Raw genomic sequence first — 15417 nt, forward strand, 5'->3', positions numbered from 1 at the left:
AGAGAGAGAGAGAGAGAGAGAGAGAGAGAGAGAGAGAGAGAGATCGGTTTTATCAAATACGAGCTTAAATCAACCACACCAATATGCAACCCAGGGTATTACAGCAGTGCTTTTTGGTGCAAGATTAACACCACTCTATTTACCTTGGCATTCTAGATGGAATTCCCTTCTCTTAGAGTGATTGGTTTTTATTATTACTATATTTTGTCTCTATGTTCATGCAAGTAGTTTCAAGAACACTTTTGTACATGGGCCTGAAAGGTGGTTCAGAAATCAACTGAAATAAATATCTGAAATATATCTCCATGGATCTCCTTCCAGTTTTCCAGAGGTCCAAACAACAGAAGCTCCACGATGCCGCCTCTGTGATTCTGAAATGCTGCCTGCCACCCCATCCTCGTGAAGGGAAGTCCTTATTTCCCCCAGTTAGGGTCACAGTCGTAAGCTCACATCCTGCGCCAAGCAAGGCATGTCAACCTGAATCAAAGTCAATCAATCCTAAGGGCACCAAACTTCACACAGGATCGGGGCAGCCTTACAAGCCCATCCTGACCATTGTTCTGTCCTTCACAGAGAATGCCCAGAGACCGTTCCCCTCAGATGTCCTCTTCCACAGACCACGCATTTCTGTAACCCCAAAGGCAAGACTCCCTCTCTCCCCCACAAGAGAGACTCTGGCAGGCTCAGTGGAGAAGTTGAATAACATTTCAAATCTTGCAAGATTAATTCCCCCCGCCCACAACATTGTCAAGCATCAGTATTGGCGAGATAAGTGGAATTTTGGAGCTTTTGTTGCTGCCTATTTTCTTCTCCAAAAGGTCCTCTCCCCCCTTTTTAATCTCCTGATGCCAAGGCTTGGCTCTCTTCCCCATGTTTGTTTCAGTGCTTACCAGTGGGATTGCTGGACTTGCCAACACCACAGGGTTAAGCGGCTCAGATTTCTGGCCTGAGCCGCTTATTATTACAATGCACACTGTAGCTGTTTAAAAAACGGCCTGGTGACACTTCGCAGTCGCTGGACAGATTCATCTCTGTTCATCATTACTGACGTCCATTAACCAGGTTCAAGCCGCCGGCTTTCATTCCAAAAACGCTGGGCACAGTCCAGCCGGAGGTAAGCACTTTTAAGTCTCCTTGATTTCAACAGGAGACACGTAAACCTGCACTCCGCTCTCATGCTGACAAAAGAAATGGGGCTCAAAAGTGTTTAACTCTGGATGGGCCATGCATGTACTCAGAAAGTGATAATGCCCCGTAAGCCAGGAGCCATCGCAAAACCTTGTGGCTGCAATTTCCATCCATGAGTTGCACATGAATTGCACAGAGTAAAAAAGCACCTCCTCTTTCTTTCCATTAGATCGGAAACAGACACAAGAGGAACGCTCCTTTACAGAATGCGTCACCCTGTTTGCCGTGTTGAGGTGTAATGAATCCTTTGACTTCATTCTAAGGAGGTATCGGAGGGCTGAAGGGAGCCCCAACAGTTGCACAAGTGTAAAAAGTCCTCAGAAAACAGGGTGTGCGTGTGAGAGGAATGGGCCAGCCCAGGGTGGACTGAGCAGGCTGAACGGCATGCAATGCTGGCTGGATGTTGGCAAGTCGGAGAACAGAAGCATCCGTCTCTGGGCGGGTGGAGGGAACGGAGTGGCGTATCGTGGAGAAGGGCACAACGCACTGACTGGGGCAGGTGCAGTAGTGCTCCCTCGCTCTCTTTGCAACCATGCAATGGCATTCACGGCCACAGGATGGGCAAGGCCCACTGGCCACTCTGTGTCTCTAAAAGGGGATGGGAAGGCAGCTCCATGAAGCGCTCTAATGGAGCCTCCAGGTTCAGGAGCAGCAGGCCGGTGAACAGGTGCTGGAGGTGAAGAGCAGGCTGGGGCTCTGCTCAGCTTCCACGCCCTGCTTCCCATCCCGAAGGACCCGGCAGGAGCCCCCGGGAGCAACGCTTGCCCATCTCTGCAAGCGGCAAACAGCGCTTGCTGAGTCTCGCTGAGCTATGCCGAAAGTGAACTGATGCCTCGGTCGCTGGGGACATGCAAGCGGCGCCCTACGGGCTGCAGCGGCCAGAGGCTCTGGCCTTCCCCATGACATAACTGTGTGAGCAGACAATGCTCTAGCAGACAGCTCTGTCCGGGAGCTGATCCTCTGGAAGGCGGCCCCTTGCATCAGGAGAGCCCTGCCCAGGCCTCATGTCCGCCCAGGCCTCCTACGCTGTTTCGCTTGCCATGCCAAGATCCCCGTCCCCCTTTTCACTGGGACAAGCATGATAGGCTGCGAAGGACCCATACCCGACACTGAAGTACTGCCTCATCTCTTGACGCCGATTGCGCATGATCGCCTTGTATTCACCGATTCGCAGCTTCTTCCCATCCACTAAGCAGGTGCGCTTCGGCCTGGGCTTGTACTTGTAGTCTGGGTACTTTTCCAGGTGCTGCTTGCTGAGCCGGGCCTGCTCTTCGTAGTAGGGCTGCTTCTCAAGGTTGGTCATGGCTTTCCAGCGAGAACCTGCCAGGGGGGAAGGAAAAAGAAACCCTCGTCTCAGTGGCCCAGCGGCCCAGCTCTGGGCTGCAGGCAACCCTTTGGTCTCCTGCAATGCTAGGAAGTGTTTTTCTCCAGCTTGTGGGCACAGTCCTTTGAGTTACCCTGCAAACAGTCATGTGAGTTGATGGAGCATAAGAAAGAAAAGAATAATTATAGGCTCTTCTCCTTTCCTGTACTTGATGCCTGGAACTTCCTTCCACAATACCTGAATGATGCCATTCCTCTTACTTCCTTATTTATTATGAATAAATGATATTGTAATATATCACACCACACATCATTATAATATTACTATTCTAATAATATTATTGATTACATATAATAATACATATTATTTCTGTATTGCACTTCCTTCACATCCCTTCTCAAAGCCATTACTTTTCCTGACGTGCAGATATAACCCGCAATATCAGACTGCACACACTTGGAAATACATGCACATGGTCTCTCTTCCTTTCCCAGCCTCCACTGAACACCTCTTCTCCTGTTGTCTTCCTTTTATGGATGGACCGGTCTCCATTAGTTCTACTTTTGTGTAAGGATCCACCCCAAAGCATCCAAGCAGGGATGGGCAGAGGGCCGACATGGATCTGCCGCTAAATGCTGGATGATCTGCAGTAGATCAGTGGGGATCATTGTCTCCCAACTTCTGCAAAATGATTCCCAACATCTGTGCTAAATTATAACATGGATAAGAAGAAGGGTTGGGGAAACCAGGAGAGGACTGGTGTGCAGGAAAAATGGAAGCTCTGTTTGATCCTGGAGCTCAGAACAAATTCCTAGGTTTATAATTCTAAGTGCAGGTCATTACTGGGGAATCTTGGGGTTCCAATTTTAAAAAATCCTGCCAGTCTACTTGCTTTTCCTGCAAAGACCATGCACTGCAATTGAACAACAACAACACTTTGTACTTGCTTTTATAACCCCGTTTCCTCTTGGACACAACCAAGATCAACTTACAGGATCCTTCTCCTTGCCATTTAATCTCACAACAACCCTGTGAGGTAGGTTAGGCTGAGAGTGAGTGACTGGCCCAAAGTCACCCAGGGGGCTTCATGGCAGTGCAAGGACTAGAACACCTATTTCCTGTGACTCTAACCATTGCACAGCCCTGTCTCTCACAGTGGTGACAGCGATGCCAGTATCATTTAGAGCAGTGGCTCCCAAACTTTCTGAGCATTTTTCCTCCATGGAACCCTAAGTCTCTCCCTGATTTTCACTAAGCACAACATTTTTCCTTCTTTCATCTGCTCGTATTACCTGAGTGCATTGCATAACTTAGAAGGCTTGGAAATAAAGATAAAACATTTGAGATTTAATGAATGAAGCAATTACATGGTACTATCCCAAATGGATTCTTTCGATTATTCCCAACACTGTGCAATAGAGTCCGAGGAACCAAATGCAGTTCCTTGCTTGCCGTTTGCTGACAATCGAATAGTTGGCCTTAAGTGGTCTCACTTTAAAATCCATTTTAAATTTGATTTTTGAGATTTTTTGTGGGACCCCTGTGAGGCTTTTGGGGAACGCTAGGGTTCCATGGAAAGCAGTTTGGGAACCGCTGATCTAGTGCACTGGTAATACGATCCGAGCCCCTACCTGTTGTTTAGTATTATCTGAACAAACCGATAATATTGCACCCTATTGTACTCTGCTCCTTTCAGTGGCAGTGCTCTAAGTAGGACTGACACAGGGTAACCCACGCACCTTATATCAACAGATACATTGCACTGGTCAAAGAAGGAGTGACCCAAGCAATTACGAGAAGGGGGGAAATCTTGCTTCATGAGCAAAATAAAGACCAAAGCAATGCTTTGCACACACTTGGGAAAAGAAAAATATGACACGTGGAGAAACAATATTCATTTGCTGTCCAAATTGCTTTGCCTAGAGGAGTTGGGTGGGGAGATCTTTGTTCTTAAAAAATACTCTTGGTGCTCATAAATCTGGGATGGGAGATTTGGGGGGAGAGAAAAGAAATGATCCAATGGGATATTACTCAGTCGAGGCTTGGAGCACTCAGTCTCTCTGGGAAAAGTGAGATGAGTCTGGCTGCGAAAGCAAACGTTGGATGGAAATGATTCCATTCCTGTGTTCCAGGCGGGAAAGTGTTTGCAAGGATGTTGTGGGGGCTGATCAGAATTTAACTTGGGAGATGGTGCTGTTACTTGCTGCATTTAGTTCATAGTATTACTACATCATCATACCCCCTAGATGGTTTTTAATATACAAAAAGCTTAAATTTCCACCCTTTTAAACACATTCCTTGCTTGCCCTCTCTCCAAGAAAAATACAAAAAGTGACTAGGCTTTTTATAGCGAAGTCTCATGATTACACTATGAGCAACCTATTTTTCCACTTGTCATATTAGGTGGGTGCAAAGTCCTTCTGAGAGGGTCAAAGGAAGACTCGGGAGCCAAACCGGATACCAGTGATTGGAAGGCAGTGATGCACTCAGAGAAAGAGAAATGCAGCCGTTTGTGGGTGGCGACAAGGGAGTCTAACAGGACCAAAAGGAAACCCTGCCAGGGAAGGGGCGGGGGGGGGGGGGGGAGGACAGATCCCGTTTCTGCATCAAGGGCAAGGGCAACCTTACATCTCCTCTACCTTCTATCCGTGTCCTGGCAATGGCTACTTAGCCACTGAGGGTGTCCAGCCACAGTAATCCCCTTGCAGCAAGCGAAGCACTAGCTGATTCCTGCAGTGATTTCTTTAGCACATTTTGTAAATGAAATGCTTTATCATTCCTACCTCAATGGCTCTCACAACTAACCTATTGGTCTAAGAAAGGGTGACTTCCCCAAGGCAGAGCAGGAATTTGGAACTGGCGTCTTCTTTTCCAGGTAGCCTGACTTAATTAATTGGGGGAAGTGAATTATGCTGCTATTTGTGTGAATACAGTGAAGATACACGGGGGCTTTGCAGTGCAGAAGCTTGAACAGGCTTGGATCACGGGGATGGGGACTTGAATTCACCTTGGCAAGGCTGCCTTGTGCCTTTGAAGGGAAACTTTTAGTGGCGTGACTGGGAGTTTCCCTTGCAAAGAAAACATCACTTTGGCATGGGTGATTTTTTGTCGTGACCCTGGCGGGGAGAGCAAGAAAGGGGTTAACTTTCCGACATCTCCCTAAGGCAGGGGTCCTCAAACTTTTTCAGCAGGGGGCCAGTTGAGAGGTGGCATTGGTGGGTGTGGGCCGGTGAGGGCCCTTCTTTCTTCCTTTATATAACGCAAGGCAGGACACATGCAGTCCTCATTCAGGCATGGATCAGGCTTGCCCAGCATCTATGATGTGGCTGCATTGAGTTCCTTGAGGCCATTCCACTAACCCAAACCAAGCCTATATGGACCAGGGGCAGGTGAGGAATAGATCTGGTTCACCTATCCGTGAAAACTCACTAGATTGGCATTTCCCACACCCAGACACAATCCCCCAGGGATGTCAGAGGAATGTGCTACGGGGTGTCAACCTGATGGATTTTCAGGATTCAGCCTCCCAGATTCCAGTTTGTTAATCCCAGGCTGGCACTGAGTCCTTTTTCTGTGAGCTGAGCTTGCTCACATGCTTATGTCTCCAAAATGAGCTGCAATGGGCACATTTAAAAAATAAAATAAGCACAGATAGTGCTATTTGGAAGCTGAAAACAGAGCAGTTCTAGTGCAATTTGTGCAAATCACACCAGATCATGTAATTTCCGGCTTCTAATCAGCACAAATAGCATCTGACACCAATTGCACAAAATGCAAAATGTTTGCAAACTGCAGTACTGTTTGCAAATTACTCAAAGAGCACAATTTCCCTACTTCTCCTTAGCATTTTATTCAACTTTTCCAAACATGGACCATCTTGGAGATGGAAGTCAACAGAAGAAGATATGACTTGACCCACTTTTAATCTCTGGATTAGGAAAGGCAGGAAGTTTGCAGAGCTCAGATGAGCTGACTTCCCAACAGCTGGCATGCAGACCGGTGGCAGACGCTGTACTTCACAACACCCAGTATTGCACTCACCCGAAAAAGTGTACAAAATGTGTACATTTGAAAAATGTGAGTGCAAAGATGCATGCACCCTTGAAACAGAATGTATAAAGGCGTGCCTAATTTAGGCAATTGTACACAAAACACTGTAACTGATGGAAAAACTAGTTGCCAAAAGTTTGACAAAGTGCTATAAAATATAGATATTTTGAACAATATGTACAGAATTGCACTTTAGTGCAAACTAAGATAAAGAAATATCTAATGTCTAAACCAGACCAAATGGACTTGGTAGGGACAAAAGGGTAAAACTGAGCTATAACTTGATATGCACTTCAGCTCATCTCCACCCCCCGTTACCTGCATCTCCTGCAAGCTTCTTGGGGCAAAGACCTTTCTATTTCTTTTGAAAAGCACAACACACATCAATGCTATAGAAAAATAATAAGCAATGATAGAGGTATCACTGTATCACATTTCAACAACTGGAGAAAAAAACTTACTACACAAGGATGCCAGTGACTAAAAGTCCATCTTTTCATCTTCTCCCCACTCCCACAAAAGTCATAGAGTATGAAATATCCCTCTTTTTAAAATTAACATCAATAGATACAAAGAAAGTATCACAGAGTAAGAGTGCACACCATGAGAAGCTGAGGCACCTTTTAAAAACGGTAACATGGGCATTCTTGCATGTGTTATTCCTTGTTGTTTGACACCTCCCCCCTTTGATACATCTGTTTACATATCAATGAATAGATGGGTGGCAAAGATGCACACAGATTAGCTTTCTAAAAAACCCTTGCCTTGGTACATATGATTACTTTCTATGCTCAGGATATAATACCACAGGGTCAACATCTAGGATGTTGCGAATGAGTGCCAAAAGAAGACGCTCCTTGGATGATTCTAGGATACCCACACATTCACAGAAGCTGGTGCACGCCAAGAAGAAAGGGAAAATACATGACAGAGAGTTAGAATACTTGAGACTTTCTTGCAAGAGGATTTGGATACCTGGTTGATCTGTAAGCTTCGACTCACTCTTGTTCCTCAAGTTAACAGAGCGCTCCCTGCTGAGTTCAAAACCTGGCCTTTGACAACCCAGAAAGGACCTTTGGAACGTTTTGCCAGCAAAGAGGAGAGCGTCTTGCCCCACTTTATTGCAGAGGAGGAATGGATCCCTCCCCCTCTGATGTTTCACAGCAAGACGATCTCTCGCTCGCTCACAAATCTCACTGTCTCTCAGCACAATGGGCTCGAGAGCTGAGCTGGACTGTCATCTCCACGAGAATCTGGAATGGATTTGCACATCAGAGTCCACCTAGCATAACTGTAATCAGGAAAAGATGTCCTCGATGTGCTAGATGCATCCCCTCGCACACCAGCACACATGCTGGCCCAGCCCAGCGCTAAACAGTAAAAGGTGATTCCTTATGTTAAAAATTTCAGCCGAAATGGCTTATTAAAACCAGATTTGGAGGGTATTATAAAATGCTTAGAAGCCCTTTAAAATGTCAACGCGGATCCCCTAGAGACTGAGCAAAATGTCAGCCCGGCTCAAGCGCCTATTTTAAGCAGAATGAATTAGCGGCGTGCTCTTGGAGTTTGTTATCCCAAACAATCAGTTAAGACGGGGAAACATTGGGCTTCCTTTGTACTTTCTGTATGAAAAGTAGCAGTGTGGGAGGGGGCCAGTCGCAGTGGTCTGACCCGTTTCTGAAGATGATTACTTAAAGGCAAGCTTAATCAGGACCACTCTTAAATCCAGAGACTGGGCCAAACGGTTTGCCTCCCAACTCATATGCTTAATCTCAACGCCGTAACCATCTCTAAATCCTTTCCACTAGTGTATATAAGTTTTAGCGTTCCCGGAGCAAATGTCATCTCCTTATCTTGCTTTCTTTTGGCTAATCTAATCAGTTCAGGAGCCCCACCGAAGCCATCCTACTTGCCATCTGTAACCAAAAGCTACGCTGTCCGTTCAGTGGAAGATCAATGACTGTGGCTAATCCGGCTCCTAAGGGCATCTCCGCAGTGACCAACGTTTGCAGGTCAGGCTGAGCCGACCTGCGTGTTTTGCAGAATGAAATGCTGGCATGCTGGACCCCATCGCCTCTGGTTGTGCGAAGGACGTCCTGCACCTGAGTGACCCTACACGAACATCTACGTTTTGCATCAATGTTTATGAGTTTTGTGAACTGCCTGGAGAGCTTTGGCCACTGGGCAGTATGGAAATAATACTAATCATGATGATGGTGTTGATGATGATGAAAAATGGATATGCCTTGACAATGGCGAATTAAATTCAGAGAGGAAAGGTCTGCTGATGGCTATGGGTCGTGATGGCTACATGCTGCCTCTCACATCGGAGATCTCTGAAGACCGGTCGTGAGAAACGTGCGCGGCAAGTGCTCAGTGTCCATATGAGTCACTCATGCCCTGTTTGCCCATTTGCTTTTGGCATCTCCTGGCCATTTTAGGGCACATGACACTAGACTAGATAGGCTGTTGATTCTTGTGCTTTGTTTAATGTGCAGAAAGACCTCTGTGAAGACAGATGACCGGTCAGCATCTCACCTCCCCAGAACTGAGATGCTTCAGGAAGTCAGCTCTTATGAATTCAGCTGCAAATTGGGCCGATCCAATCACTGCCCCAGACTAATGAATATTATCACATTGCACAAATTCCCCACCTTTCCTTCTTTTGCCAAAAACAACACAACACAAAAACAGCTTACACGGTTCTCCCCCTCTGCATTTAATCCTCGCCACAACAACCCTGTGAGGTATGTTAGGCCGAGAGTCCATGACTGGCCCAAAGTCACCCGGTGAGTTTCAAGAACCCAGAACTCCTGAGTCTCATTCCAACCACTTTGCGACAGCGGCAAATGTGTAGAGGGGGACCTTTTCCTGCACTCAGATTTATTTCGTTTCTTTACTGTGCAGCGGGCAAAGATCTTGGGACGGTTTGCGAAAACTGCAGCCCAATAAGAGCGCGACTTTATGGCATCCACCCGCAATGAGTACAAGCTCCACACATGCTTGCCAGTGGTGGCTTTTGGCGCCCATGTAGTTTGCCCAAATGGCTCTTTGGCTATCAAGAGGAAGCCCAGGGGAGGGGGAAGGAGGGCATGAGTGTCTCATATATGCACAGGGAGACTATTATTATTATTATTATTATTATTATTATTATTATTATTATTATTATTATAACATTTCTATGCCGCCCCTTGCCGAAGCCTCGGGGCGGCTTACAACACAATAAAATACATTGAAATACAATAGAACACAATAAATTACTACTAAATACAAAAATACAAAAAATACACTGAGATACAAACATAATAATATAAAATTAAAAATAACAGTATAAAATAAGTAAATAAAGAATATAAGAGGAGAAAAGAGAAGGAAGAAGAAGTTTCCCTGGCCAGAGCATATATTTTAACAATTAAAATGATGTTTAAATAAAAAGGTCTTTACCTGGCGCTGAAAAACCAGTAACGACGGTGCCAGGCGGACCTCTTTGGGGAGTGAATTCCATAGGTTGGGCGCCACCGCAGAGAAAGCCCTCCTCCGAGTACTTACTCTCCTAATTTCTTTCATGGAGGGTTCCCGGAGAAGGGAGTCTCCCGCAGATCTCAAGGGGCGGTCGGGCAAATACGGATGTAAGCGCTCGTTCAGGTAGCCAGGACCCAAACCGTTTAGGGCTTTATAGGTCAATGCGCGCTCCCCCCTTCCCCAGCCCCAGCGCATATTTATTCCTCTCTCTGAGGTGCATTTGTGCTCTCGGAGATGCAGCCAGAGTGGATCTTTCCACACCAGCTGCAAGGGGACAGGACAGGGACTCAGCCTTCTGAATCCCAGCACTAAAGGCCCAAGACCTTGGCACTGTGACTCCAAAAATACCGTTGCCTACGGCCCAGAAAAAGCCAGGAGGCTGTAAGACTGCATCCTAAAGAGACAACATAAAACCTTCAAAAAACCAAAATCTGAAACGTTCTGAACCAGCTACAAGCAATTAACAATATACTAACAAGCCAGGTAAAATAAACAACATCCAAAAGGATAGCTTGAGACTGCAAGGATGCCCATCCTGGCACAAGCAGACTTTAGCTGGGAGAGCGTTCCTTAATTATCTGTAGAATTTCACACTTCCCCAACTTTTGTATTGAGGTTCTTGAGTATTGCGGAATAAAAGATGTTTTCAAATGCATGCTTTGAGAAAACACACAGAGATGTAAATGTTGTGATAATATAAAAAGACGCATTTACAGATGAAATTGGATGGAACCGACTTGTGGACAAACACTGAAATGGACGGGACATAACGTTATCCATCCTTACTCACAACCAACAGCCTTGTTCTTGGTTTATTTTCTTACCTAATATTTTGCTGATGTTGGAATTGTGCATATCGGGGAAGGCCTGAAGGATCTTCCGTCGTTCGTCTTTCGCCCACACCATGAAGGCATTCATGGGGCGCTTGATATGTGGCTCATTGCTCCCACGCCCTCTGGATTCCCGGTAAATCCGAGATTCCGAGACCCCCGCACTGCCTAAAAAGTTGGGATAGGAGGGGGAAAGGAAGGAAATAAAGAGCATGATTTTACTAGGGTTTGCTACCCCCTTGTCAACGAAAGGAGGCTACTGTATTGGGACTTCAGGTCAGATTCATCATAGATTCTCGGTCAAGGAGGAAGCAGAACTGCTTCTATTTCTGCAAACACACTACACATTGATTAGTACCAACATGAACATGCCCATTCCTTCCACCCATGAAAGAGGAGCCCCCAGCCAGGGAACTCAGGGGCTGGGACAGGGGCGTGAACTTTCACTCCTTCTGCATAATGCATTCGGGGAGGAGCAGCACAGGTTTTATTTTGGGTGCAAAAAGTACATCGGGGCTTTTGCCGGCCATTTCTCCATCCTGCAGCAGGTCCTAGAGGTGCAAGGGGGATGCGGTGGGTGGTAAAGAAAGAAGAGAGCTATTTTGCAAATGGGGGGATGTGGAAGGTAGTGTGGAAGCCCTCGTTTATTCTTGCCTATCCTGCACGTAGAACTGCATGGCTTCGTGCTAATTGTGGTTCCTACGACATGTCCGTTCTGTGCTAGTAGTACCAGGCATCCCAATGTCGGAGCAGGAACACTAGATGATCTCTTAATATGGGTAAGATATCCCTCACAGCCTGAAAAATCTGCAGCCAAAGTTGAGCTGAAGGATTTGACAGTAGAACCTTGCCCCGCACCCCTGCCAGGTTTTGCTCATTGGGCAGCCTTCTTACTGTAAGAGAGGTGGAAATCGATACTTAGGGATGCTGTGGTATCTCATTCATGGGAAGTTTTATCGGCCATCTCTTGGAAATGCTTTAGGTACTGGATGTCTCACCTTACAGCAGATGGAGAAGGTAATGGATTCCAAGCAACTCTACTAACCGAACTTCCAAGATTCCACCCATGCTTAAAAGTCCCATTTAGTACAATGCATGACACAGAGATCCATAAGGTCACCCCATGTAATCTTACAATAGTTCTAAGCCTTTAAGGGCTTAATCAAAAGAACTGCTCCATCTCGCCCAGTAATAGCTCCTTCCCCTACGCTTAGAAATTCATTGGGAACCTCAACTAATATAAACACCCTAATGAGGAATATGGCGGAGATGTTTCTATGTGCGGGTTGCCTCTAAAGGTATCTTTTCAGAGAATGTTCTGAAAGTATACCCATAAAAGAACCCACACTGGATACCTGCCATTTGTGCAAACACAAGGGTTTCTTCATGTATTGTTAATAGGTGTATCTTTAAAAATACCTTGGGTTGGATGCAGATTTAGTTGTTTGCAACTGGGCTAGTGGAAGATTTCCAACCCTCTGAAAATGTTACAGGTGCCAAATGAGGTGAACTGTGGTGCATTAGGGGGTGGTACAAAAGGGAGGGGGGTCTCTGGGAATTGGGATACCTTGCAGTGGGACCAGCTGCCTAGAGAGGTGGGGTGGGCTCCCCCACACTAGAGACATTCAAGGAGAAACTGGGCAGCCATCTGAGTGGGATGGTGTAAGGTGGTGTCCTGCAATAGCAGGGGGTTGTTCCCGATGGCCTTCATGGACCCTTCCAACACTACTACTCTATGATATGACTCTGGTGAGCGAACACTTTTGTTTAAATTGATTCTGGCTCCAACTGCATAGGTGGACAACTAAAAAAGTGTAATGTATGAATCAGACTTAAGAAGGGAATATACCCTTGATCATCCACCTTATCACACACTGACACCACTGTAAATGTTGAGGCAGAAAACAGCATAATGCTTCTATCCAATCTAAACCAACTCCTACAGTCCCTTTGTGCTCGTGGCCTTTGGCCAAGCAGCATTGTCATTCAGCGGTTGGTTATCCCAAATCCATGTTTGTTTGCTTCCTTCTTCTCATCTTTCTAGAGCAAAAGATGTGTCATGGATGAATCAACGCCATTTGCAATGGTAAGAAAATCCACCCACTCAACACCGCCTAAGGTATAACATCACCAGCTTTGTTTAGCAGGTGTTTCCAACATGGACCAAGCACCAAGAGTGTCTGAGCTCTTTCTCCGTCGGTGGTGGGTGCACAGGGACAGCTGGGAATCAGGCAAGTGTGCTTCGCTACTGACCGTCAGAATCTCCACTCATGTTGAAATCCATCATAGCGTGGCTGAACTTCCCGTCTTCGTTCTGTTTGACTGCCAACTGTTGAGTCAGGTTCTCCAGTGTCGTTTTGTCCTGGGTGGAGAAAGAAGAGAGGGCACAAAGCAGCCTTTTTATTAACATGCAATGGAACCGCAAAGTTCATAGGTAATTTGCAAGATTCCCCAGGGAAGAGGGTTAGCAAATAAGAGAGAAGGCTGTTGAGTTGGAAAATAAAATGAAAGGGGAAAAATAACATAGTCTTTCTGGGGAGGTGTTATGAGTATTATGGCTGAACATTCTCCCTTCCCATGTAAAAATACAGCTTTTTAGCTGGTGATGAGCAAACCTCAATGGCCTGAGAAATTCAGATGGGCTGGACACGAGGATGCCTCTTGAAAAGTTCTAGTGGTTCTGTTAAAATACATTGTATGGCAGGGGAATTTAGCTTTCTTTCTTATTCATCAACACACAAGACCACTTTAGACATTAATCTGTCTGATGTTTCAATTGATACTTGAGCTTGAAAAACCTGGAAGACATAACGGTGCAATTCACAGAAGTGGAAGAGCCAGCCAGGGTATTCCTGCTGCTATTTTTTCCCTGCTCTTGGCTGAGAGGCAAGTAAGGCAATTGAGAAGATGGCCAAATGCTCAGGCCGAGCCAAGATGGCTACCTGTCCGTAGGTAGTGAACAGAGCCCTACTGTTCTGGTGATTTTCAAGAACACCCTGAAAAGTGGGTGGCATTTTTAGCCCTTTCTTCCCCATGATGGTCATGCTCCCTGCTTTGGGCTGCTTGCTTGTTTGCTTTCTTTCTTTACCCACAAGAATACTCAGGTGAGGCCTAGAGGCATTGATTTGATGCGATTCACCGAGGAGATGATGACATGGAAAGATTTGGCTTCCACGGGATGGCATTTGAAGTCCTATCAGAGCACAGACGATGCCTCCTGCCTACATTCTGGTGTTCTGGGGTTAAAAAAACAGAAGGGGAAGAAGCTGCCCAGTGGGGTGCAACTGCCATGAAGACCACAAATAGGTAGTGAGAGATGAGAAAAATGCCTTGCCTTCTGACCCTCCTCCTTCCTTCAGCTCATCCCTAGTAAAAGCACAGCCTGGAATTCAAAGAATGCCTTAGACCAGTCCAGGAAAAGTCACCCTGAAAAAGAGACCCACCCAGCAGGGCCACTGTGCTTTGCTAGCTAGTGGGCTGTGCTAACCCTAGTAGGTCCCTACCTGTGCAAGCCCACCTTAATTGCAGCTGAGGGTTCCGGCACACACACCGGATCACCGTAAACACTTCCTCTCCTCAGCCTACACCAGCAACCGCTTTCAGAGCTCCCTTGAGTCTTGCGATTGGCTTGGGCACGGTGTGGTTGTGCAGGAGCCACAGCCATCCTGCTGTGCATTCAGAGCTCTGGCATGCGTCCCCTCTGTGTTTACGAGCAGCCCTGTCCAGCCATTCACTCCTTGGTCTGAATGCCTCGGAGAGCAATGGATAATGCTGCACATTTGGTTTGGAGGAGCTGCATTGACTGCAAGGCCCCGGGAGAAGCTTGGCAGAATGCACTTCTTTCTCTGAGTGGGATAGCTGTGCTCTTTGCAGCTGCAAAGTGTTTCCAGAGGCAGGAGTGCCACAGAGCTGCTCGCGAGTAAGCGCAGGCCGCACCCCCCCCCCCCCCCCCGTCTCCACAAGTTGCACTGCTCAACTTGTCTGGCTTTCTGTCGCCTCCCTCGGCAGAACACGGGAGTGATAAGAGAGGGAGGAAACAGAGGCTCTGTTTCATCGACAAAGCGACCCCTAACCTCCCACTACTAAAACATGCAGTATAATAAAATAATTCAATTAGTCACCATCAAAAGGAAAGTTGAGATAATTCTCAGAGGCTGTCACTCCAAAACCGAGCAATGTCAAAACAGTCAAGCAATGCTTTTGTTATGCCCCTCTGAGCCATGACTTAAGTGAACCCTCAGTCAATCTCAGTGTGGGGGCAAGGGAGGAGGATGCCAGGCGGGAGCCAGCAGAGGGAGGGGGAGGTGAGATGCGAGTCACACGAAGCTTTAATTATAAAATCACAGAGCAGCCTCCAAGGCCGAGACGGCCCAGCCGCTGCACTTAACCAATCGCTGCCGCTGAAGCAAGGAGCAAAATAATGCCGCTTAAAAACCCTGACATATATACACACTCACAAGAGGAAAAGCAGGGACACTCAACTGAGCGAAGCAGGCTGTTTGA

General features: G+C 46.6%; 1 protein-coding gene across 2 annotated transcripts in view; it reads right to left on the reverse strand.

Annotated features, from left to right (window-relative positions):
- The window catches only part of SOX5 (SRY-box transcription factor 5), a 349663-nt gene that overhangs the window by 3820 nt on the left and 330426 nt on the right, over positions 1–15417 (reverse strand). For both annotated transcript variants that reach the window (XM_044452207.1, XM_044452206.1), the window contains exons 10-12: positions 13168–13276; positions 10909–11082; positions 2292–2508 (exon numbers count right to left, since the gene is read on the reverse strand). In XM_044452207.1, coding sequence (XP_044308142.1) covers positions 2292–2508; positions 10909–11082; positions 13168–13276 — 500 coding nt within the window. The remainder of the gene's footprint in view (positions 1–2291; positions 2509–10908; positions 11083–13167; positions 13277–15417) is intronic.

The sequence above is a fragment of the Varanus komodoensis genome, unplaced genomic scaffold (assembly GCF_004798865.1).
Source record: "Varanus komodoensis strain SLA01 unplaced genomic scaffold, ASM479886v1 scaffold70, whole genome shotgun sequence".
Classification (NCBI taxonomy): domain Eukaryota; kingdom Metazoa; phylum Chordata; class Lepidosauria; order Squamata; family Varanidae; genus Varanus; species Varanus komodoensis.